We start from the raw sequence: 23558 nt of genomic DNA, 5'->3' as shown, positions 1-23558 counted from the left end.
TGCCCTTTGACAGGGCTTTGACTAGGTGATCTATATCTAGAGCTGGGTTTTTCTGGGGAAACAAGGTATACTTAATGGAAGGCTGGGATTCATATGAGAACATAAATGGCAGAGTTTTCTAAATTTGCCACTCTATGTTAATAACATTAGCAAGAATACACCTTTTTAGGGAGCTGTTCCTTTAAAATCATTGTGGAAACTGCAGAATATGTAGTTACCAAAACATTTTTTTCTTGACTCTTTTATCTTCTCATCTGTGAGATAATTTGCCATCATCATTCTTATCAAAAAAACCAACCAACCGATAAGCTATTTTGCATAAACATATTTAACTTATATCAAAATGTTCACATGTTAAGAGTCTGTTTATTTACTGCAAGTATGTGATGATGTGTTCAGACCACAGGTACTCACTCCTTCGGGAGTTTACACTTACAGCTTTCCAGTTCAAGGGAACAATTTTGAGTGTCAAGAGGAAACCTGCTGAAATCCATAAAGCACATTGCTGAAACAGTTATCCTATAGGAAGAATAAGAAAAAGAAAACTGCAGGTCATTTCACCACATGGTCAAATAAGTAATGTAGCTTAAAGCTATCTGACACTCTGCCTGTTTTGTGCACCTTTGAAGAATAATGCCAAACAGGTGTTACCATCTTCTATCCAAGTAACCCATAAGGAAGCAAACCCAGGAAGGTGGGTGATTGCTTAAGACCCAGAGTTAATGAGTGAATTCCTGCTGTAAGAATTGCTTCTGATCTCACCATTTCCTGGTCAGCTTCCTCTATGTTTTCTGGCTCGGATGTCTTCAGAAAAACACACTTCAAAGCGAGAAGACTTTAAATAGACTTAAATATTTTCTGCTTTTTGGAAGATTCACACTTAAATAGTTTCCAGTAATAAAGAGCTGGAATGGTGGTAATAAAAACCTATGAGTAAAGGTTTCCTTCACAAAGCAAGTTTACCTGAGAAAATTATCTTTGCAGGAGTGAGGGGAAAGCCTGCAGCATTTTCAGTTATAGATCTAAGTGCACAATGCATAATTCAGGTGCTATTAAGTCAAAGGGCTTACATACTGATGAGGGCTGTTCTTCACATTTTATATCCTCCTAGCTTTTCCTGGCTTCAGGCAGAGGCTGCTGAACTGTGGTACCCACAGAAGCAGGTCAGAGGTTCATAAAAGGCCCCTGAGCAGGTCTGCAAAAAACAAAAGCAACAGCTGCTCCTACCCATGGCGACCCTCAGTTAGTCAGAGGGGGAAAATCATTTTATCTGCTGTGCATTGAATTCTACTGTCAATAGTCATGCAGGAAAATGCCAAGCCAGGGAGGGGTCTGGATAACCTTGCGACACAAAACATACTCATTTTAGCATCTTCCTGGTACTTTAGAAAAGGACTTCTGAAGTCTTTCAGTCTCCTTCCTTCAGAGTACACATAAATAAATTAACAGCCAAGGAGAGTAGGTAGACAGTGTTAAGGAAAAAATTATTCATGACACTTGTTTAAAAAATGGTAAGGTAGACTCTATTTAGGAGAGCTACTATAATTTTTTTTTTTTTTAATTGGGAGGAGAGATTGGGATCAACTCCAAACATAACAACTGGAAATTTATAGCAAAGGAAAAAGGAGGCCGGGGGGGGGGGGGGGGGAGGGGAGTGCAAGTCGGTGGATGGAAAATTACTAAGAGGCAGCATAAGGGGTTGGGAGAACCTGGCTAAATGGACCTAACAGAATTCTTGCTGAAGGAGGCCAGGGTGGTCAGATGTCAGCTGGGGGCTGGAGAGGTGGATGAGGAACCTTATCAGATATGGAGGGTGATCAGACATTGAGGATGGGGGACTCTGGCTAAACTGACTATGCAGAGACAGAAACGGAAACTCAAAATTGGGGCCAAAGTGAGAAGACAGTTCAGAGGACACAGTAGAATTTGGTCAAGGAGAGACTTTTTGTTGGTAGACGGTGTCAGAACCAAGACTGAAACCAGGTGACCTGGCTCTGGGCTTGAACTGGCTCTGCTGTCAGCTGAAGTGGCTGTGCAGACAACAATTCTGAGTCCTTCTGGGTTCAGAGATCGCCAGACCAACCTCAGGTTCAAGTTTCTGCAGGACTTATAGAACTCATCAAAGCTGTTATACTAACAGCTAATCATTTATTGCAATGAAAGGCTACCAGTTAAAGTCAGCAATGAAATTCAGATGCACAGGGCAGGTTCCAGGAAAAACCAGGAACAAGTCTCCAGTTGTCCTGTTCTAGTGGGCAGGGCTATGTGAGCCCAGGGGTTCAAAGCATTAACTGAGGGTTGGTCACATAGTCATGACTGATCTTGGTCTGTAGCCCCTCCAGAGGTCAAGTTGATACCACGCGGCTCAAGGTCTTTGGGTAAACAAAGACACACTTATCAGGCAGGATATTACAAGGGCTTGTAGGTTATTTCCCAGGAGCCAGGCAAGAGCCAAATCCTTCTTTGGAATGTGCAGGGTAAGGACAATTCACTGAGCTACTTCTCCAGTGGATATCCCCTCATCAAAAAAATTAATTTAAAACAGTTGATTTCTTGGCCAGATGCTGCTGTTCAGTTGCTGATTCCTACTAAGGCTTGATTCCAGTACCTGTTAGAGTCCTAGGTTACCTCTGACGTAAAAGTTCTTATGAAAAGTGGTACTTTCTTCTCATTTCATTTTTTTAAAAAACACTGATAGCTTTTTATAAAATGTCCGGTAACAGAATCTTTGTGCTAGAGCGAGGAAGGTGTTTTTAGTGAATAAAAAGAACATATTTTCATTGTAAACAATCACCATAAACTTGGCGGTTTAATACAACAGAAATTTATTCTCTCACAGTTCTGGAGGCCTGAAGTTTGAAATGAGCATCACTGGACTGAAACCAAGGTGTCAGAAGGACCCTGCCTCCTCCTGAATTTCTAGGGTGAGATTCATCCTTTGCTTCTCACAGTTCCCGGAAGTCGCCAGCATTCCTGGGCTGGTGGTTGCGTCACTCCAGTCCATCTTCACCATCACACTGCTTCATGTTCTTCCAAGTGCGTCAAATCCTCCCTCTGCCTTTCTCTAACAAGGACACTGATGATTGCATTTAGTCCCACCCAGATAACCCAGAATGATTTCCTTGTCTCCAGACCTTTTATTTAATCACATCTGCATAGTTTTCCCCCACCCCCCAATAAAGTAACCTTCCTAGGTTCCAGAGATTAGGACACGGATATCGTCTGGAGAGCTAACTTCTTTTTCAGTTTACTACTGAATCTTTCTGGGATTTCTAAGACATTTTAAAAAATGAATTTCTGGGATTTACCAAACATTTTTAAGGTTACCTATGGTAAGTCAGTAAGCACTGAACTCCTTAGGCTAAAAAAAAAATATTATAGTAAAGAGGGATATTATAGCATACTGCTGCTGCTGCTAAGTCGCTTCAGTCGTGTCCAACTCTGTGCCACCCCATAGACAGCAGCCCACCAGGCTCCCCCGTCCCTGGGATTCTCCAGGCAAGAACACTGCAGTGGGTTGTCATTGCCTTCTCCAATGCATGAAAGTGAAAAGTGAAAGTGAACTCGCTCAGTTGTGTCCGACTCTTCCCGACCCCATGGACTGCAGCCCACCAGGTTCCTCTGCCCATTGAATTTTCCAGGCAAGAGCACTGGAGTGGGGTGCCATTGCCTTCTCCGAATATAGCACAGTGTCTGAACAAATATTTTATTTATTTTTTTTATATCCAACAGAATACAGAACTCTTATTTATCATTTGGATAGGTCCATTAGCACAGATCAAATATTTTAAATTAAAATTTTGTTTTTCATTTTCAACAATTTTTAAATGAAGAAATTAGGGGTAACGTGCATGATGACTATATCCTTATGTGAAGAGTGAAGGACATACTTAACAAAATCATTTAGTTAATCCAAGATTCCAAGGCTGCTTGGTGGGGTGCAGGGTGAGGGTGGCATTGGTGAGGAGGAAAAGCAGTTATGGGTACTTATAAAAAAACTGTGGGTTAGACTCTTAAGGATATCCATCATTCAGCTCCATTTTGTCCAACCTGATTTCCTATCATTCTTCAATATATGCCCAGAGTGGGTACAGTTAGATTAGGAAGTCATTCTTTAAAACCCGGAAGTCAGGGGCTTCCCTGGTGTTCCAGTGGTTAAGAATCCGCCTTGCAATGCAAGGGACTGGCCCGATCCCTGGTGCAGAAGAGTCCACATGTCTTGGAGCAACTAAGCCTGCGTGCCCCAACTACTGAGCCCAGGCGCTGGAACTTCTGAAGCCCACGTGCCTACAGCCGGCGCCCTGCACCAAGAGAAGCCGCTGCAAGGAGAAGCCTGCATGCCACCCTGAAAAGTAGTCCTGCTCTCTGCAACTAGAGAAAGCCCGCATGCAGTAACGAAGACCCACCGCAGCCAGTGCGTAAATAAATAAATCTTTAAAAGAATAAACAAAATACTAATTACCAAAAGTCATTAAAGGAACAAAACCTGGGAGTTAGAATCAGGAAAAAAGTCGAATCTTCTGCTTGTGTCTGAAGCTCCAGCGTCACTAAACACGGCAATACTGGGAGTTCAGCCTGCAGTGGGTCCCCCTGGTGCTGGTGCAGATGGGGTGGTGCACGGAGCCCTAGGCAGGAGACAGCCCTCCTCACCTGACACTGAAGAGGACGTTTCCATCAGGGTGGACACGCAGCATGATGTTCTCCACAGTCGTGTCATGGATGAAGGATCTCTTAGAATGGACAAAGAAGATATCAGGCACCCAAATCTTTTTGATTAATCTATGATCAAAAGTCATGCTTTTGTTGGTCTTGCTGGGAAAGGCGAGCCTTTCATCTTTCCAGTAATGTCTGAGATAAAAAGTCATTGTAAAGTCCTAGGCAGGGAGAAAAAGAGAGAAGTCAAGGCCCGCAGAAATATGGTTCAGGATGACCAGTCAGTACTATCAGTCTCCACTGGTTTCCATAGGTGTTAGCGACCTGTGCTTGAATACCTTATATTATATCTTCAGGTAGATTCAGAATGAAGCTACTGAGCTTCCGTCACAGAGCCTCTCCTCACCTGGACTCTGGTGAATGCTGAGAGTTTCTGAAAACCATCAAGTATTCAAGTTGCTGAGGGGAAACAGGTTATAAGTGGGACACATTTCTACCTGAGCACTCTGGTGACTCACCTAAGATGATCTCAGAAGAGAGGGGCCTGAAACTTCATGGTCTGGTATTTTATTTTGATTTTTTCTGGTATTTTAGCTTGCTTTTTCTCTCACTGTAAATAAATATTCACTTTTCTGATTGATTTTATACCCATATATTTCTACTGTTTTTGTTAAAGCAGTCCTCCCCAAGTTGAATAAACTACAGTCCTATAAGAACCTGAACACAACATTTATTGGTGTTTTTAAGCATTTTAATGGAAACCATGTTGTCAGAGGGGCTTCCCAGGTGGCTCAGTGGTAAAGAATCCTCCTGCAGTGCAGGAGATGTGGGTCAATCCTTGGATCGATAAGATCCCCCGGAGAAGAGAATGGTATCCCATTCCAGTATTCATGCCTGGAGAATCCCATGGACAGAGGAGCCTGGTGGGCTACAGTCCCTGGGGTTGCAAGAGTCAGACACAACTGAACCACTAAACAACAGCAATGTTGACAGAGGTCCTGAGAGAGAGATGGTGATCTTCAGCTCGAGACACAGAAGAAATACCAGGAAATGATGGTACTGGAATTGTAGTGTGCCAAAAATCACTTGTGCATTTGTTAATATGGCACATCCCCTAGAAGCTAGTTCTCAGAGATTCTGATCCAGTATGAGTCAGGATTTTAAATTGTTTATATGCATTCCAGTTGTAAGGAGGCGAGGATGAGGGGGGAAAGCTAGATTAACATTATTTTCGCAGAAAAAAATTTGCTTAATCAATTATTTGAGTCTTGTTTGGCTCTCAGGTATGAGTATTTTGTTTGTTTGAATAGAAATTCTCCTATCTTCACCTAAGTTACAGGATGTAGGCAATGACAATATGTTGTTTCACATTTCCCAACTGCTTACTTCTTACTATCATTTATTTGCCAACAACACTCAAATTCTTCTTGAAATAACACATATAATAGAACTTCAACATTTATTAGGCGCGTGAAGGACAAATCTCAGCAAACCACAAACAAGTCATCAAGTAATAATGAGCTCATCTGTTTTTCTTAGGATCAGAATAGAGGTGCATTGTATTATTGCTCTGGGTTAATCTGGGAGCACCAGCCACGTGTAATTTTGAATGAGGGTAAGAGTGAATAAATACAATGGTTCATTCATTACCATAACACCGTTCCACAGGGAATCCTGTGGGTTACTGCATGGATTGCTTTAATAGGCATATGTTTGTGTTTAGATGCTCAGTCTGATCTGAAGGGCGCTGGGCAAACGCTGAGCCTGTGAAGTCAAATGGCAGACACTGGTACATGTCGGCGAGGCACCAGCATCACCGCTGCTTGGCGCTATCATGGGAAGCAGGCTGAACTGCCACTGGGAGGATAGCAGGACAAAGCGAAAGAGATTGAAAGTGACTTCAGGGTGAAATAAGGGAGGGTGAGAAATTGATAAATGAGAAGCAAAAGAAGCCAACACCGGGGATCACTTGATCATTTTTTTTCAAATTGGGCATGGAGAATGCAGACAAGTTAGTTTTTGCTGATACTGAGTACCAAGGTTCAAGTTGCATAGCTAAGTATATCCCGTCCTTCGGGACACTGGAAAGCCAAGGGAAGAAAAGGAGAAGAGAAAGAAAGGAATGAGAATTATAATCTGGGGCAGAGAGAATAGTTAAAAAGAATAAAGCAGCTTCAGCTTTATTAAGCAAAGCAGGAAAAATAAATAACATGCATAATTAAGATGATTTATTAAAATGTCAGTGATTTTGACAGTACTGAGAATCTATCCTTTCAGAAGAAAGCATCTCAGGGAGAAACTTACCATGTCAACCTCTGAAATGCTGTCAATACTTTCAACCTGGATATCTATACCCACTGGCACTGGAGACCCTTCAGAAAGAAGAATGAGAATATAGTGAGGAATCAGGCTTATTTTTGGAATCATTTAAAATGGAGAGAGATCAATGCTGCAAATGAATTACTTTTCAAGTTTTAATGATAAATTTCTCAATTATCTATTGATATATTATTACATATTCAGGGAGCAGACTAGCACAAAGTTCATGATTTTGGCAAATGTGGAAGCCTTTCCTCTCTTGCCGAAAAATCAGTCTCTTCCACGTGGGCAAGCTAGAGGTATACACTGGCAACAGCGCTGCCCAGGGCTGCTGCACATTCAGAAATGTCCCCTCATGATAAACAGAAGCCATAACTTGCATTTGGGGTGAAGCAACATCCTTAGACATGTGAATGCTGAGAGTATTCTGGAAATCAGAACGGGAGCAACTTCAGACAGGCAAGTTCTAGATTTGTGTGCAGTTGGGTCTCACAGAATCAGGCTCACGTGCCCAGAGAACAATCTGAGACCAAGACGATTCCTTGTTACACTCTACAGAGGGTTTCCTCTCTTCCTGCGTGAGGGGATGCTGATACTAATTAGTTAGTACTGTGTATGAAATTTGATGCATTTATGTGTGCATGCTCAGTCGTGTCCAACTCTTTGCAACTCCATGGACTGTAGCCTGCCAGGCTCCTCTGTCCATAGGATTTTCCAGGCCAGAAATACTGGAGTGGGTTGCCATTTCCTCCTCCAGCGGATCTTCCTGACCCAGGGATCAAACCCATGTCTCCTGTGTCTCCTGCGCTGGCAGTGGATTCTTTACCACTAGCACAACCTGGAAAACCCTGATGTATATAGATTTTCAAATAATTTGAATATTTATACATAGACTCTTCATATGTTTTCTTTCCACAGTGACCAATTCTCAAACTTTATAGCCCTTAATTAAAAAATGCTTTCAACTATTGTTGGAAAAGAACAGAAATCTTGCCTAGATGGATCCTAAGTGGTTATTTCAGACAAGATTTTGGTATTTAGAAGGGACAGGCCAAAAAGACTTCATTCCTCATTGTCTGGATATGCTACATGTGACATATATGTGCATATAATTTAATAAAGCACCAAATTATTGTGTTTTAAATGTACTGTGTGTGTACGCTTAGTCACTCAGTCGTGTCTGACTCTTTGGGAACCCATGGGACTGTAGCCTGCCAGGCTCCTCTGTCCATGGGATTATCCAGACAAGAATACTGGAGTGGGTAGCCACTCCCTTCTCCAGGGGATCTTCCCAACCCAGGGATTGAACTGGGGTCTCCTGCATTGCAGATGGATTCTCTTACCATCTGAGCCACCAGGGAAACCCCAATATAACACATTATAAAACAAGACACGCCTCACCAGTCCCTGTGGACCATCTATGCCTAGCCCCCCATTAATTGGCTGACATTACCTTCACTTTATCTACACAGATTTGCTCTTTTATAAATCTAAACCCTCGATATTATTCATTACTTTCCAGGATTTCAACTAGCCAGGCAACTGGGCCTGTCACTGGAATATATTTCTGTTTCAGAAATACCTTACTTGCATCTCAACCACTAGCTACTTCCTGCCATACTGGACCAATTACTTCCAATAGTATTAATAATGACAATTCTATTAAAATATTGTTTAGTGATAATTATGATTAAGTTTGGGAACAGCTCAGTATTATTCCTTTATCAGGTTTAGCTCTGATGCTTTTATTTTGTTTTGCCTTTTTTCTTCAATTGATGTGTCTGTGAGTAGTCAGTCGCTTCAGTCATGTCCAACTCTTTGCATCCTTGCGGACTATAGCCCTCCAGGCTCCTCTGTCCATGGAATTCTCCAGGCAGGAATACTGGAGTGGGTTGCCATGTCGTCTTTCAGGGGATCTTCCCAACCCAGGGATCGAACCCACATCTCCTGCATTGCAGATGAATTCTTTACCGCTGAGTCACGGGGGAAGACCTCTTTAGTTGGTAGAGCTATCAAAATATACACTTCATGCAAAGATCTCCTCCCTGGCCCTGTCTGGCCTTCCGGGATGAGTAATTCCTCCCACTAACTCCAATACTCCAAAGGACTGAAGGGATGGGAGAGGCCTTGGAGAGGGAACAGGACATCCTGGAGAAAATTCTGGCATTAGAGTCCTGACCAGAGCTTGAATCCAGCTCCACGACTCACATGAGAACTAGCGTCAGTAAAATCTCTAAGCTTAGGGTCCTCAACTATCAGATCCAGTAGTAGTCTCACCAAGGAGGCTTATTTAAAGACTAGAAATAATACAGTTGATAAACGTAGTGGATACTCAATAAACAGCATAGAATAAATGTTATTGTTACTGTAATTCAGCAGAGTTACAGAGGATGACTTGGTTAGATGGCATCACTACTCGATGGACAGGAGTTTGAGCAAGCTCCGGGAGGTGGTGATGGACAGGGAAGCCTGGTGTGCTGCAGTCCATGGGGTTGCAAAGAGTTGGACACGACTGAGCGACTGAACTGAACTGAATTCAGCAGCAAAAATGTGAATCTGTTCCTCAGACTACAGACCACAATTCCCAGTCTTACATTCAAACATTGAGACAATCAGTGCATTCTTCACTAAAGAATAATCCAGTGCTTCTCGTACAGTGTTTATTTTATGACAAAGTGTGAGCTCAACTGGGATTCAGGATGTTTATGCCTTGTAAGTAGGACCCGGTTACTGATGAGTATCTCTGCAAGCCAGGCCAGTCTTCTAACACCACCATACAAGGACATTCGTGCCCCCACTGGACAAGCACTGGGCCCTCACCGTTGTTTGAAGGCTGGGCTGACAGCGGGTGAATGACATGGCTTGTCCATTAGGAATGGGCTCCTAAATGCGTCTTAGATTTCTTCTTTCCTCCTTCCCATTTATTCTATTTTTGTTAGGATGAGCTCTTTCACCTCAAAGGAAAGTGTTTGTCCTCAGATGCTATCTGACCTCATTTTTGTCTCCTTTGCATTTGATGCCCAAGTGCATCTTCTCCTGGGTCCAGGACTTTAAACTCTGCTCTGGCATCCTGAGGACAGAGTGGAGGATGAGGGCAGGCGAGTAAAGGCAAGATGCAAAATCATAGAATTTGGGAGCTTCTTAAAAGTTTCAAAGATCATTCTTTTTTGCAAAATAGGCACTGAGTCCCAAAGAGAAGGTGGTAATAAAGCAAAAAGCTTAAAAACTATGAAATTTGTAGCCATATAAACCTGAGTTTAACCTTCTGTAATCCTTAACTCCTCTAAGCCTCAGTTTGCTCATCTGTAAAATAGGGGACATATATACATGGTCTGTGCCTAACGGGGTTGCTGTGAAACTAAATTAAAAAATGCATATCAAGTCCTTAGCCTAACCTAACATTAAATGTCTTAACCAACTTATTCAGTATATAGTAATGTGTGATACATAGAACATGAATAACACCAGTTTCATAAATGCTCTTATTAATCGTCTATATAAAGCATTTGGAATATAGTAAAAATTAAATAACTATTAGGTATTACAATTAGGTGTTGATTTCCCAGGATCTCTAACTAGGTAGTACCACAGACATTTATACTGCCATATATATTATACTACATCATATTATACATATAAAAATCATTAATCTTACTTTTATGCATGCTGGAATAAGGGGATCTAAATAAAAGTTATTCATCTTATTTGTGTAGTACATTTAAAGTACTTGATATATTATCTCATGTTATCATTACAGCCACTTTGTTAGTTAGCTAGGTAGAACCAATTTAGCTCCATCTGACATATGAGGGAACTCATGCTCAGCAAAGTTGAAGAACTTGCTTGAAAGCTAGAGCTCGTTAATGCAGGAATACAGCCAGATCCCCCTGGCTGGCAATCTGGTCCTCCTATTTGACAAGCAAAGACTACACAAGTGGCTTTTCCAACTTCAGCTTTTGTTTTAACTCAGGAGCCAGTATCTAGATGCTGGATGGATTTCACTTTAAAGAAACAAAGAAATCATCATCCGTAAAGCTAAAACAAACAAAAAAAAGCCCTTAGTTATGGGAGATGTAAAGGGTAGGGAAAGCATAAATAAAGAAAATGAGCTGCAATTTATAACCCAAGTTAAACAAAAGGCTCCCTTAAATTTATATCCTCCTGTTTCCACATAATGAGTCAATTAATCTTCTAATGCTTTATAAAAGTAAAAAAGCACTGCAGTAGCAGCTGGTTTTAATGTTAAAGCTAATTAGGAAAACATTAAGGCAAGAGAAGTGCTGAAGTTACATTTAGTTCAAGAGGAAAGAAGAATGTGTGTGTGTTGTGTTATGGACATGTATAAAGAAAGAGAAGATAAATTTAAGCCTGTCTTTTGTATTCTGCAGCCTGATTTTCCCAGGAAGGCGGGCTTGAGAGAACAGAGAATGGGTCACTGGTATAAAAAGCTGTTCTCACCAACACAAGAGAAGGGTAAGGAATATATTTCACAGAGCTACCAGACTGACACTTCTGACTGAATTTATGGATTTTTTTCTGCCTGAACTGACTGAACACACAAGCCACTTGGATACCATTTAGCCCCAGTCCATGATTGTCAGAAAAATTTCTTAATCGTGGGATGATTCGCCACCTGCCACTAAGTACATTTCCATTGCATTTTTAATGACTCCCACAAAGTAGCCTCAGGAAAAAAAATTGTTTTAAAAATTCTTAACACGTATCCCTAACAGATCAAGAGGAGTGGAAATTTAAGATCAATATTATGTTTTTCTGGGGGGTGGGGGTGATACAGAGGAGGGAGAAAGAAGGCATAAATGTTTTAAGATAAAAGCTTTGGGTCGGCTCTTGGTAATTTATGATGGTGCTTCTCAAATTGTAAAGTGTAGTCGAATCACCTGGGGATCTTGTTAAAATGCAGGTTTTTATTCAGAAAGCCTGGGGTGGGGCCTGATTGTCTGCATTTCTAACTAATTCCCCAGTGACTCTGCCCCTGGTCCTTGGAACACTTTGAGTTACAAAGTGTAGACTGCTTGTTTCAAGGTCCACATTCAAGGGCAGCAATTTTTCTCTTAATCTCTCTGGCTTTCAGTGGTCTAAAATAAACCCATAAAACCCTTTCCTCTAGGATAGGAATTCATTTAATTGACGAACCTAACCTAACAGGAATTAGGGCAGCTTTTTGAATTCGTATAGAAGGGAATACATCATTTTGGACTGCTAATCACTACTCCAGAGGCCAGTTCCAAGCTATTCCTGTGTGTCTGGAGCCCCCTAATGGCTCCAAGTACCCACAGCCGGTCAAGTTTAAAGTAAAAAAAATAATTTTCCCAGGTAAATTGTGGGAGGGGAAAGATTTTAGAGACTCCTTAGAATCGTCGAGACCAAGGTCCAGAATACCTGCCTATCAGTTGCAGAGTATATTATCCAAACTTTGGGCAAATTTTGTTGGGGGAAATAAACGGTCTATTGGGAATGGCAGTTAAGAGTATTTACATCTTCAGGAGAATTGTGGTAAGGATGACACATCTGAGTAATGATGTAAAAAAGAAAAGAAAAGAAATGAAAAAATAGATCGATAGGCAGTAAAAAAATGTTGAGAAATGCTCCTGAAAAACAAAATATTATACTCACCACGAATTAATCTGATGCTAATAATCTAACTCAGTAGGTATCAAATGTGATACCTCAGACCAGCAGAATCAACATCATCAAGAAATGTATAAGACATGAGAATTGGTGACCCCACTCAAATCTACTGAATCAAAACCTCTGGAGGTGAGGCCCAGTGATCTGGGTGCCAAGGAGCCCCCAGGGGACTCTGATGCCTGCTGAAACTTGCATCACCAACCTAATAAAGGGCTTCCCTGGTGGCTTAGACTGTAAAGAATCTGCCTACAATGTGGGAGACCTGGGTTTGATCCCTGGGTTGAGAAGATCTCCTGGAGGAAGGCATGGCAACCCACTTGAGAATTCTTCCCTGGATGGACAGGGGTGCCTGGCAGGCCACAGTCCATGGGGTCGAAAAGAGTCGGACACGACTGAGCAATTAAGCACACACACACAACCTAATAAAATCAAAACCAGACCCTTAGAATTGCAACCCAATGAACTCCAGAAAATTAAAGAACAAAACCCAAACCATCCTTGACCTAAGAGTTACCTGATGTACTTTTAAATTTTACCAGTAACCTGTGTGCTGTGCTTCCCTTTGTCATAACCACAATATGATGAGTATCGAGGTCTTCCTACCCACGCCAAGGACTTGAAGTGTTAATTATCAAAAAGTGGTACCTATTCTACTGTTGGGGGACCCTGGTTCCTCACCCCCACACTCACCTCTCTTACCTCCACGTCTCTAGCATGAAAAGTTGTCAGTTCAGGAAATTGTGGGTGTGGGAGAACTTAGGTCAGGAGCAGGAGAGTCAGGATGCATTTAGCACTAAGGTGGAGAGTACAGCTTACCTGGGTGATTTTACCACACCCTGTGTATCTCTGAAAAGCTTGGTACCCCCAGGGATACAACTATATGCACATGAAACAATCTGACAGGAGGAAAGGCTTTTTTCCAAGTAATATATCCTCCTTCTGTGGTTTGCTCCTGTTCTCCTTACAAGTCATTGCATCTTGGATCTACCACATTACTTTTTTCATGGCCTTGAGAACATTTCTTAATTTCTCTAAGCCCTAATTTCCACATTGTAATATTAGGGTTGTAACACCTACTTCATAGGGTCACTGCAAGCGTGGAATGAGCCAGTGCATTAAAGGGCTTAGCACAGTGCCTGGCACGCCAACATTTCAGTCAATTTTTATTGCTAGGTGCAAGTAAAAGAAAAAACCTCAGCAGAGGTGGTTCACAGGGAGCCATGGCATTTGGCAGACTAGTTCTTCAACAAAAGTCAGGCATTCCAGCTCATAAGCATGTTTCACAAGAGTTTATGAATACCATCATATAACTCAATGCTGCTGCTGCTGCTAAGTCGCTTCAGTCGTGTCCGACTCTGTGTGACCCCATAGACGGCAGCCCACCAGGTCCCCGTCCCCGGGATTCTCCAGGCAAGAATACTGGAGTGGGTTGCCATTTCCTTCTCCAGTGCATGAAAGTGAAAAGTGAAAGTGAAGTCGCTCAGTCGTGTCCGACTCTTAGCGACCCCCCCATGGACTGCGGTCTATCAGGCTCCTCCGTCCATGGGATTTTCCAGGCAAGTGTACTGGAGTGGGGTGCCATTGCCTTCTCCGATATAACTCAATGGATTTTAATTAAAATAATATATTGCTGTATGGGCAAGATATATGCATTCACTATTTTTGAACACATATTATTTATCGAACACACTTTTTATGACAATGTATATAGTAAACAATGGGTCATTTTGGTTAATTTAAACTGCATAAATTATCAATTGCTCTTATTTAAGAGAAGATCATTGTAAAACGTTTTTGTTTCTTTTTCTTTGTTAAACTGATGGTCTTGTGATTTGGTCTTAATGGCTTCAAATTTTCAACTCAGTTTTGACAACGCAATGGATTATAACACAGGAGTTTTGTAAAGATAGTGCTCACCTCCAAATCCAGGTCTCATTGCAAAGTCATGGTCCTCTATGTGGAGGATTTGCTTGTATTTCAGGGGCCACACCTTGGTACTGTCTTCTTTCCTCATTCTAGTTTCTTGTTTGCTGTACCTCCAAGGGAGAAAAATCTTTTGAGATACATGTGTTTCCGGATATTTTGATTTAGTTTAGCTTTCTGTGCTCAACATGGTATGCTCCAAAATATACACATAAAGCTCATTTTCTCAGTTCACATTACATACAGACAAAGATCAACCAACATTTACTTTTGCTTTCACAAGGGTGGGGCAGGTAAGGTAAAGTACCTTGAATGACATACTTGAGTGTGGATGTGGTCCTGACAATGTGGTTTTTAGTAGGAAAACCTGGCCACTAGCACCTGGGTGGAGATGATCAACATTCAGACCCAGATCAACCAAACCAGAACCAGAGGAACAGGGCCTAGGAATCTGCATTCAGCGTGGTACCTGAGTGATTCTTGGAGTCACAGAAGTTAAAATACCTCTTGCACTAAGATAATGTTAAGAAAAAGCAAAACAAAAGACCTGAGAATTGTAAATGGATGAAAACAGTGTTTCACAACAGCAAAAAGTATGGGTGCTGGTTGGGATTCGAGGAAGAATCCCTGTAGTAGATTCTGGAACTGAGGGAGGGCTATGGGCCTGGAGAGGCATCCCAGGGGAAAATGGATGCTCTGACCGTTGGCTGGACCTAAGACTGGTCCAGTGGTGAAGCAGGCGCACTTCCTCGGGCAAAGGCAAATGGGTGGCCTTTCCCGTGTGCGTGGAGACCTGCTCTGGGAGCGAAGCCCGTGGCTCCCTGGGGCTCCGAGCTCAGGCAAGTTGCTGGGCCTCCCTGACTCGTCTCTGTGCTGTGACACACACTTCCCAGACGTGCTCTAAGTGTGGGGCCGCACAGCCCCTCTGTAAGTGACATGCAGCCGACTTCTTGTCCCAGGTGCCGAGACCTTGCTCCGGCCCTCTTCCAGAAGGACGCTCCTGGGCTCCCCTGGTATCTCAGTGGTAACGAGTCCGCCTGCCAATGCAGGAGACGCAGGTTCCATCCCTGGTCCGGGAAGATCCCACACGCCGTGGAGCAGCGAAGCCCATGCACCACAATACTGCACCTGAGCAATAGAGCGTGGCAACTGCAACAAGAGCAGCCCCCACAATGAGAAGCCTGCAGCTGGAGAGTAACCCCGGCTCGCTGCAACTAGAGGGAGCCCACACAGCCATAAATAAATAAATAAAATTATTTTTTTAGAAAGAACATTCCTGTCACCGTCACTGTCATCGTCAACAGCAGCAGTAACACAAGATGCTGAGCGCTCTACTAGGCAAGTTCTAGTTACTCTTTCTTGATTGGCTTTTGCATTGATACATGTCATGTCTCCTTCAGGAAATACACATCAGTTTTTAATATAATATTTGTGGACACAATGTCTTAACTCGATACTTTGATGGTCAGAATTTCACATCCTGAAGCAGCTGGTTTAAGAAATATGTCCAGGTTTATAGGCACTGGAGAGCAACCAGTATGATCTTTAAGTACAGAAGTTTCTGGCTGAAACCCTCAGAGATTTATGTATGCATTTTTGCCATTGATAGAAATAGGGAAGTTGGAGGAACAAATCTGATTTTGTGTAGAAGACAAATGCGTTTGATTTTAAACACAAGTCATTTTATCCTATGAATAATTGACACAGAGAGCTATTTCTTCCAAGGATCTCTTAACTAGAAAACCTCTTTCAAGGAGCTAGAATGATCCATTGATTGAAAAAGTAATAGCAGCTAGGTTTTATTAAATGCCTATTGTGTTCCAGGTCCCCTACCACATATTTTGTAAGTATTATATTCTTTGGCATGAATCTCAATCACCAGGTTTGCTAGGCTCCATGCCCAGAGTTTCTGATTCCATAGTTTTAGGGTATGAGAATTTGCATTTATAACAATTTCTCAGGAGAACTACCGGTCTGGAAAATAATAGGCATTTTATAAAAGCTAGCTGGTTGTTTTTATTTTAAAAAAAAACTGGAATATTACCTTGGGTGGAAATTCATGGAAATTTGTGAACTTCTTTAGTAATATAACACAACGGCAATCTCTAGTACGCTTTTCAAAAGCATAGCCCTCTAGAGATTGGAAGGGATGAATCTTAGTTAAGAATCCCCAGAATACCCATCTCAGAAATTCCATCCAGAGGAAAAAAAAATTTTTTTAATTAAAAATAGAACATAGAAAAGCAAAGACAGAATGCCCCTCCCCCAAATATCACCCTGTCCCTGTCTGGGAGTTGTGTTATTTAAAGGTATTCTGTATGTTGCATCTTTTGCATGTAGCTTCCCTAATGGAGAAAAAAAATCCTAATAAATTTCCAGAATCGTAATCCTCAAAAAAAAAAATAATATAAAGAACCCTCAGAACAATGAACATGCAGCCTGCTATGAAAGGCAGGAGGCTTCCCAGGTGTCAGCGTGCTTATGAATCTGCTTGCCAAGCAGGAGGCAGGGTTCGTTCCCTGGGTGGGGAAGATCCCCTGGAGGAGGAAATGGCAACCCACTCCAGTATTCCTGGCTGGGAAATCCCCCGGACAGAGGAGCCTGGTGGGCTACAGTCCATGGGGTCGCAGAGGTGGACATGGCTGAATGGGCATGCATGCATGCAAGGCGCTCCTGGCGGTACCTGAACGCACACTCACCTCTTCTTAACTGAGGGCTCTACTTGTGTGTAGTGAGATGTCCTCTGTTTACTTACTTTTGACTTTATACACCATCTGTTTCCCAAAAAGGTTTATGTGGCTTAGACACCCCCTGAAATAATTTTGAAAACCTCACACATAATTAAGTAGTCATCTTCCATTTTTTCATCATAAAATTTAAAATTAAATATTGATAATTTAAAATAAAATTTATATATTCCTCCTTTAAATGTATCCAATGAACCTGGAATACTCAAAACATGCATTTTAAAATACATGAATAAGTTCCTCTTTAAATACCAGAAAGAATTTGTCTTTCTGAGACAAATTTGTCTCAAAGGAATTTGTCTCATTCCTCGTTTTCTTGAAACTTGTCTTTCCATTTTATTTTCTTCATTGAATTTTGTCACTTATCATACTTCTTTCCGAGAAGACATGTATACACATTGAAATAAATTCTTTTGTAGCCTCTATGACTATTAAAAACAGAGCAAAACATAACTCATATAAATGTTGATAAATAATTATTAAAATTATGATTAAATTTTATCAGAGAAGTATTTCTTAATAAAGTGAAGGTACATTTTCCCTATTTTGTGTATCTGTGTATGGATATTACTCATTGCACTTGTTATTTCTTGTCTTTTTTGATAAAGCCCTTCTAATAGATGTGAGGTGATATCTCATGGTTTTAATTTACATTTCCTTGATCCTATTTTTCACCTTTATAGATGAAAATATAGAAAATCTTTGTTCATGGACATGGAATTGGAAGAAATTTTGTTTTAGGACTATAACTTAAGCAATTCCTTCTTACTTAATTTTCAAAATTCACATTGTGGTGTATCATCAAGAATTCTTTCTAATGATTTATAACCTAACAAGTTAAGTGGGTTCTTTCTTCAATATTGTTGAAAGCAAAAAAAAAAAAGAAAAACAGAAAAAAAGGGAAACACTCAGTTTGGAAAAGAATGTGTTATTTAAACTAAAGTCATCAGCTACCTTAGCAACAACATCTGTAATGAATTTTTTTGTACTCGGGCGGGTTTTGTCCACCCGTGTAACACAGAAAAAGGTCAGAAAAAGGAAGAGGTGTGCGTGCTTTTATTTTGCCAAACGGGACAGAGCAATCATTAAGGGGAGGCTGCAGAGAAGACTGCAGGCAAATTTTCAGGAGGATCCATTTTAGGAAAGAGGTCAGAGGAAGTCAGAGATCCAGAAATAATTATTTTAAAACTTTTTATGCTCACATGTGCCTCTGAGAGCTTGCATGCAGCATTAGGGGAGCATTATACTCTAGGAGCATAAGTGCCCTATTTGAAGACCGCTGACTTGAAAAAAAAAAGCATACAAGTAGAAAGGTTAATAAAATGAAGACAAATAGAACACACAAAGGCAAGAGAAGCAAATGTGCTTAATAAGGGAGGTTAATTTCTGATAGAGAACCAGATTTAGCTTAGAACTTTCTGGTCTGATTCCATATAAGAATCATTTGAAGCCCCTTTGTCTTCTGCCTTCTTCCCTCCCCTGAAAAAAATGATTCTGCTTTTAGTAGTTACTGAAAGAAAGCTTTTGTATTCAACTGGAAAATTTTGCATGAAAATCTGAATTCTTCTTTTGAAAACTCGGGAAATCTAGCGACACCGGGCTGACGTCCTCTTCCAAGAAAGAAGTCTTAACCTGACCAGCCTCTGACCCCAGAGGAACATTGAGCCTATCATTGCCTCAGTTTCTGCCAGGCACTTCTGTCTTAACTTGCGTAGCAGTTTGAATTGGCAATCTCTAGGACACTCCTGGCTTCTACATTAGGGTCTCGACGTGCTAGTAAATGTCTAACAAGAGACTCCCCAGGAAAAAAAGCCTTGTTTGTAGTGTTTGCTGATTTCCATACTATCATCCTAGCTGGTTTCAAGCTATGGATATGACAGAGAAGTGTGTAGCCCATAGTAGGGTACAGTACAATACAATGTAACATAAGTTTTGTGTAGGGTAGTATACTACAGTTTATATGATGATATAGTATTCTATATCAGTGTAATACACAATACTACCTATACAGGCGTATACTATAATATATAGTTGTATACTACACAGTATATACCACACTATACTATAAACTAGTATATAGTATATATAGTGCTAGTGTACCATATACAGTTACACTATACTGTGTAGTATGTACTATACTACCCTGAGTCCAGGAGAAGGGGATAACAGCGGATGAGATGGTTGGATGGCATCATCGACTCAGTGGACATGAATTTGAGCAAACTCCAGGAGATAGTGAAGCACAGGGAAGCCTGGCGTGCTGCAGTCCATGGGGTTGCAAAGAGCTGGACTTGACTCTTTGTCATTTAGCTGGACTGAACGACAACATAACATAATACATTACAGTATGGTGCAGTATTTCTTCCAGACATAAGTAGATATTAATAGTGGAGAACAATACACAATAGTAACATGTAGTAGTTAGGAAGTGGTGAACTTTTAAGTATGTATTACTTTCATTAAAATAATTTAATTGTACATTTATCTAAGTTAATTTTTAATAAGTTTATTTTTAGCCACCTTAAAATTTCACAGCTGGCTCTTGCAAGCTGATTTATACAGAAACTGGGCACTCTGCTGATTACTCTTAAGGCTGAGACAATATGTTCTTCTTAACTCCCAGCCCAAAACTGGTCATTACCGAAGGCACTCAATACAATTGCCGAGAGGATGAATAAATATTCAGTAAGTCTGGAGGCCTAGTCCTCTCTGCATCGGTGGGGAGCCAGGTCTCTCCCCGAGGCCAAACAGAAACATTTTCTTGTGCCATACCTAATTTATTCACCAACTCCTCCTCTCCCCAACTTGGTTTTTAAGAAATAAAGGGATGAATCTTTGGGTGAAAGATTTTTAAAGTATTTGGATTAAAAAGGGAGTCTTTGGGCAAAAAGTAAAATGATATTCTGAATGTAAATAGTTAATAGCCTATTTAAGGATAAAGGGCCTGATTGTAGGAAAACTGGCTCAAAATAATGTACATAAATGTGACCTAATATGTACAAATATACTTCCCAATTTTCAAAGAAAGATCAAGTCTTCTTTCCATGTTCATTCTATTAGTTCTCTTGCATTATGAGTTGGCATTACTGACTCAATAGACATGAGTTTGAGCAAGCTCTGGGGATTGGTGATGGACAGGGAAGCCTGGCATGCTACAGTCCATGGGGTTGCAGAGTCGGACATGACTAAGCGACTGAAATGAACTGAACTGAACTATGACAGAGTGGATTATTAATTCATTACTTATTTAATTATTGATTATCAGATCATGTGTGGAGTAAAGAACCTCATAGTGTTTATTCATATTCAGTTCAGGTCAGTTGCTCAGTCGTGTCTGACTCTTTGCGACCCCATGAATCGCAGCACGCCAGGCCTCCCTGTCCATCACCAACTCCTGGAGTTTACTCAAACTCATGTCCATCGAGTCGGTGATGCCATTCAGCTATCTCATCCTCTGTCATCCCCTTCTCCTCCTGCCCCCAATCCCCCCCAGCATCAGGGTCTTTTCCAATGAGTCAACTCTTCACATGAGGTATACTAAGGTCTAAATTATCCTGGTTCCTTACTCTATAGACTATCTTACACAGTAATTTCAGTATTTTGGTCAAAATGCCCTAAAATCCGCCTGAGAGGGTGCTGAGTGACAGCTCAGAAGCTGGCTGGCTGCATTACCCTGTTCACTGGGGAAATGCAAGGCTTTCATCTTAAGTGGCTGCTTCTGAACCAGGGTGTATATTTTACGCCATCCCTAGAGTCCTAGAGGATTTTTCTTTGAAGAACAAAAGAGGTAGGTATAAATTTTAATGAATCCTATTGTGGCTTATCACTTAAGATATAGAGAAGTGAAAACAAATACTCTTGGCCCTATAGAGTAGAAAGCCCAGGGTTCCCTCTTCATTTAACCAGAGTCTAAAAATGAGACATTTAACATAAGAGAGAAATTCTCACACCACCTCAAAGAAAGATGCTTTCTTCTTGTCCCTTAAATGACACCTAAAAAATACACATGGCAGATTTTTCTCCAGCAATTCTCCCACCAATAGTGGGCTGGTGAGACTGGTGAGTCCCTATGACTATCTCCCTTCTTATCTACACATCCGCCAAACAAACTGGGCAAACCCCCTACTGTTTAAGTCACAGATGATATTTTAAGCAATCTCCATTTTGTTTCAAAATTAGATACAATATACTACTAAAACATACTAGATGTTAAAAGCAGCCTGAAAAAAACACACAGCCTGGTTGGATAGCCTCACATTTCCTAAATATTGCTTGTCTAATTGCCTCGGGGAAGACAAAAATGTTTAAACGGGACAAGACTTCATAACGTAGATCTGAGTGTGGGAGCCAAGTCTGGAAGGGAAGTATGGGAGATGGTTTTTGATTTCTCAGAGCAGAGCAGGATTCAGGACTCTAGTGACTGCTCCTCCCCACTCCCCCACAGTGCTTTTGGTTTTGGTCATTAAACCTGAGGCTTCAGAAGGATTTGTTACATTTTTATGTTCTCTTTCCTGATCTTAAAGGGAGTGCTTCATAAATATCCAAAATGTGAGGGCAATCTGGCTGAAACATGTCACCAAGGTTGGCTGGGTGATCTCACTCACTTTCTTCCTCAATTTCTCCTACTGGGTCTTTTTGGGAATCTTGCACGTGGTGAAAAGGAAAGACTTTCCCTAGGACAGGAGGTCATTCATGGGTTATTACAGTTACCTGGTGGTACTAGGCATTGCGCTGAGCTGCATGGATGCTCAGCTGCTCACTTGTGTCTGATTCTTTGCGACTCCATCGAATGCAGCCCCCAGGCTCCTCTGTCCCTGGGATTTCCCAGGCAAGAATACTGGAGTGGGTTGCCATTTCCTTCTCCAGGGGATCCTCCTGACCCAGGGATCGAACTCTTATCTCCCTAGCTCCTGCGGTGCAGGCAGATTCCTTACCCCTGAGTCACCAGGGAAGCATTGCCTGTGCACCACGGTGACTAGTTGTTCTAGTTTGTCTGAGACTGAGGGGTTCCTGGGCCTTCTAGCGCTAAAGACCACGGCAGCTAAGTCCCTTCAGTCGTGTCCGACTCTGTGCGACCCCATAGACGGCAGCCCACCAGGCTCCCCCGTCCCTGGGATTCTCCAGGCAAGAACACTGGGGTGGGGTGCCATTGCCTTCTCCAGTGCATGAAGGCGAAAAGTGAAAGTGAAGTCGCTCAGTCGTGTCCTACTCTTAGCGACCTCATGGACCGCAGCCCACCAGGCTCCTCCGTCCATGGGATTCTCCAGGCAAGAGGACGAGTGGGCTGCCGTTGCCTTCTCCGAAAGACCACGGAGCCCCAGGCAAACCAGATGAACTGGTCATTCTAGTAGAGAGCTCTGCCCCTTCACTAGCAGATCCAAACATATCCTGATTATTGATGATAGGATAATAGTGACAATGTATTGACGCTCAGGATGATATTTCAAAGGCGATTTTCCAAATGGAAAACGAAACTTGAAAAACAACAACTGGCTTTGATGCCTTTCAGTACTGTCTCATCAATATACAGAACCACATACACTCTGCAAGTACTTGACATCAGAAATTGGAACTCAGACTAACTTTTACTCCAAAATTTTTGATGGAACATTAAACTCAGGTCATTATTAATAATAAATGCATTGCTCATTAGAGAAATACAATCCCTGAGAGAAGACTCATACAAGAGCCCTTTAACTATTTTGAATAAAATTAAGCACGTAAATGCCAGCATGGGCCCTAGACTCTGTTCTTTCTGTGATGACCAGAGGTGATATATTTTGATGACTGAGCAGTCTCTCTAGAGACAATCACTGCCACACATGTGTGCTACCATTAAAGACATATTTCCCACAAGTGTGAGGTAGCTGGTATGAGAAATTGGGACTATAATATGGATGTCTTACCGAGTCTGTTCCATTGAAGAGGAGCAGTGTGGGCGGGGCGTCTTGATTTCAGCAACAACAGAAGCATTTGGCACCAGTGTGATCCAGATGCAGGTGAAGAAAACCAACTGGGAAGTCAGGATCATCTCTTCCAAAAGAAAGCAATGTGGACGGATACAACCAATGCTGTTATCAACACTGCTTCTTCAGGTGTCCTTTTAAAAGTGATTAGAGAGCCAGGTAAAAAGGTATCAAGGAAGAAAGAGCGACATTGCTTTCAGGGCTGTGTCTTTGCTTTAGTAGGTTAAGTGGATTGACATCATTTAGAGGCAAACATCTGTCCAGATCATCAGCCATTCAAGAAAAACAAAGCAGATTTTTT

General features: G+C 41.6%; 1 protein-coding gene across 1 annotated transcript in view; it reads right to left on the bottom strand.

Annotated features, from left to right (window-relative positions):
- Positions 1-23322, bottom strand: part of GABRR3 (gamma-aminobutyric acid type A receptor subunit rho3) — a 45680-nt gene extending 22358 nt beyond the window's left edge. Inside the window, exons 1-5 of the mRNA XM_065913802.1 lie at positions 23198-23322; positions 14539-14651; positions 6958-7025; positions 4651-4874; positions 437-519 (exon numbers count right to left, since the gene is read on the bottom strand). Of these exons, the coding sequence (XP_065769874.1) occupies positions 437-519; positions 4651-4874; positions 6958-7025; positions 14539-14651; positions 23198-23322 (613 nt within the window). The remainder of the gene's footprint in view (positions 1-436; positions 520-4650; positions 4875-6957; positions 7026-14538; positions 14652-23197) is intronic.
- Positions 23323-23558: the final 236 nt, after the last annotated feature.

Source organism: Muntiacus reevesi, chromosome 21 (genome assembly GCF_963930625.1).
Source record: "Muntiacus reevesi chromosome 21, mMunRee1.1, whole genome shotgun sequence".
Lineage (NCBI taxonomy): Eukaryota > Metazoa > Chordata > Mammalia > Artiodactyla > Cervidae > Muntiacus > Muntiacus reevesi.
This window is presented reverse-complemented; position numbering and strand designations above follow the sequence as displayed.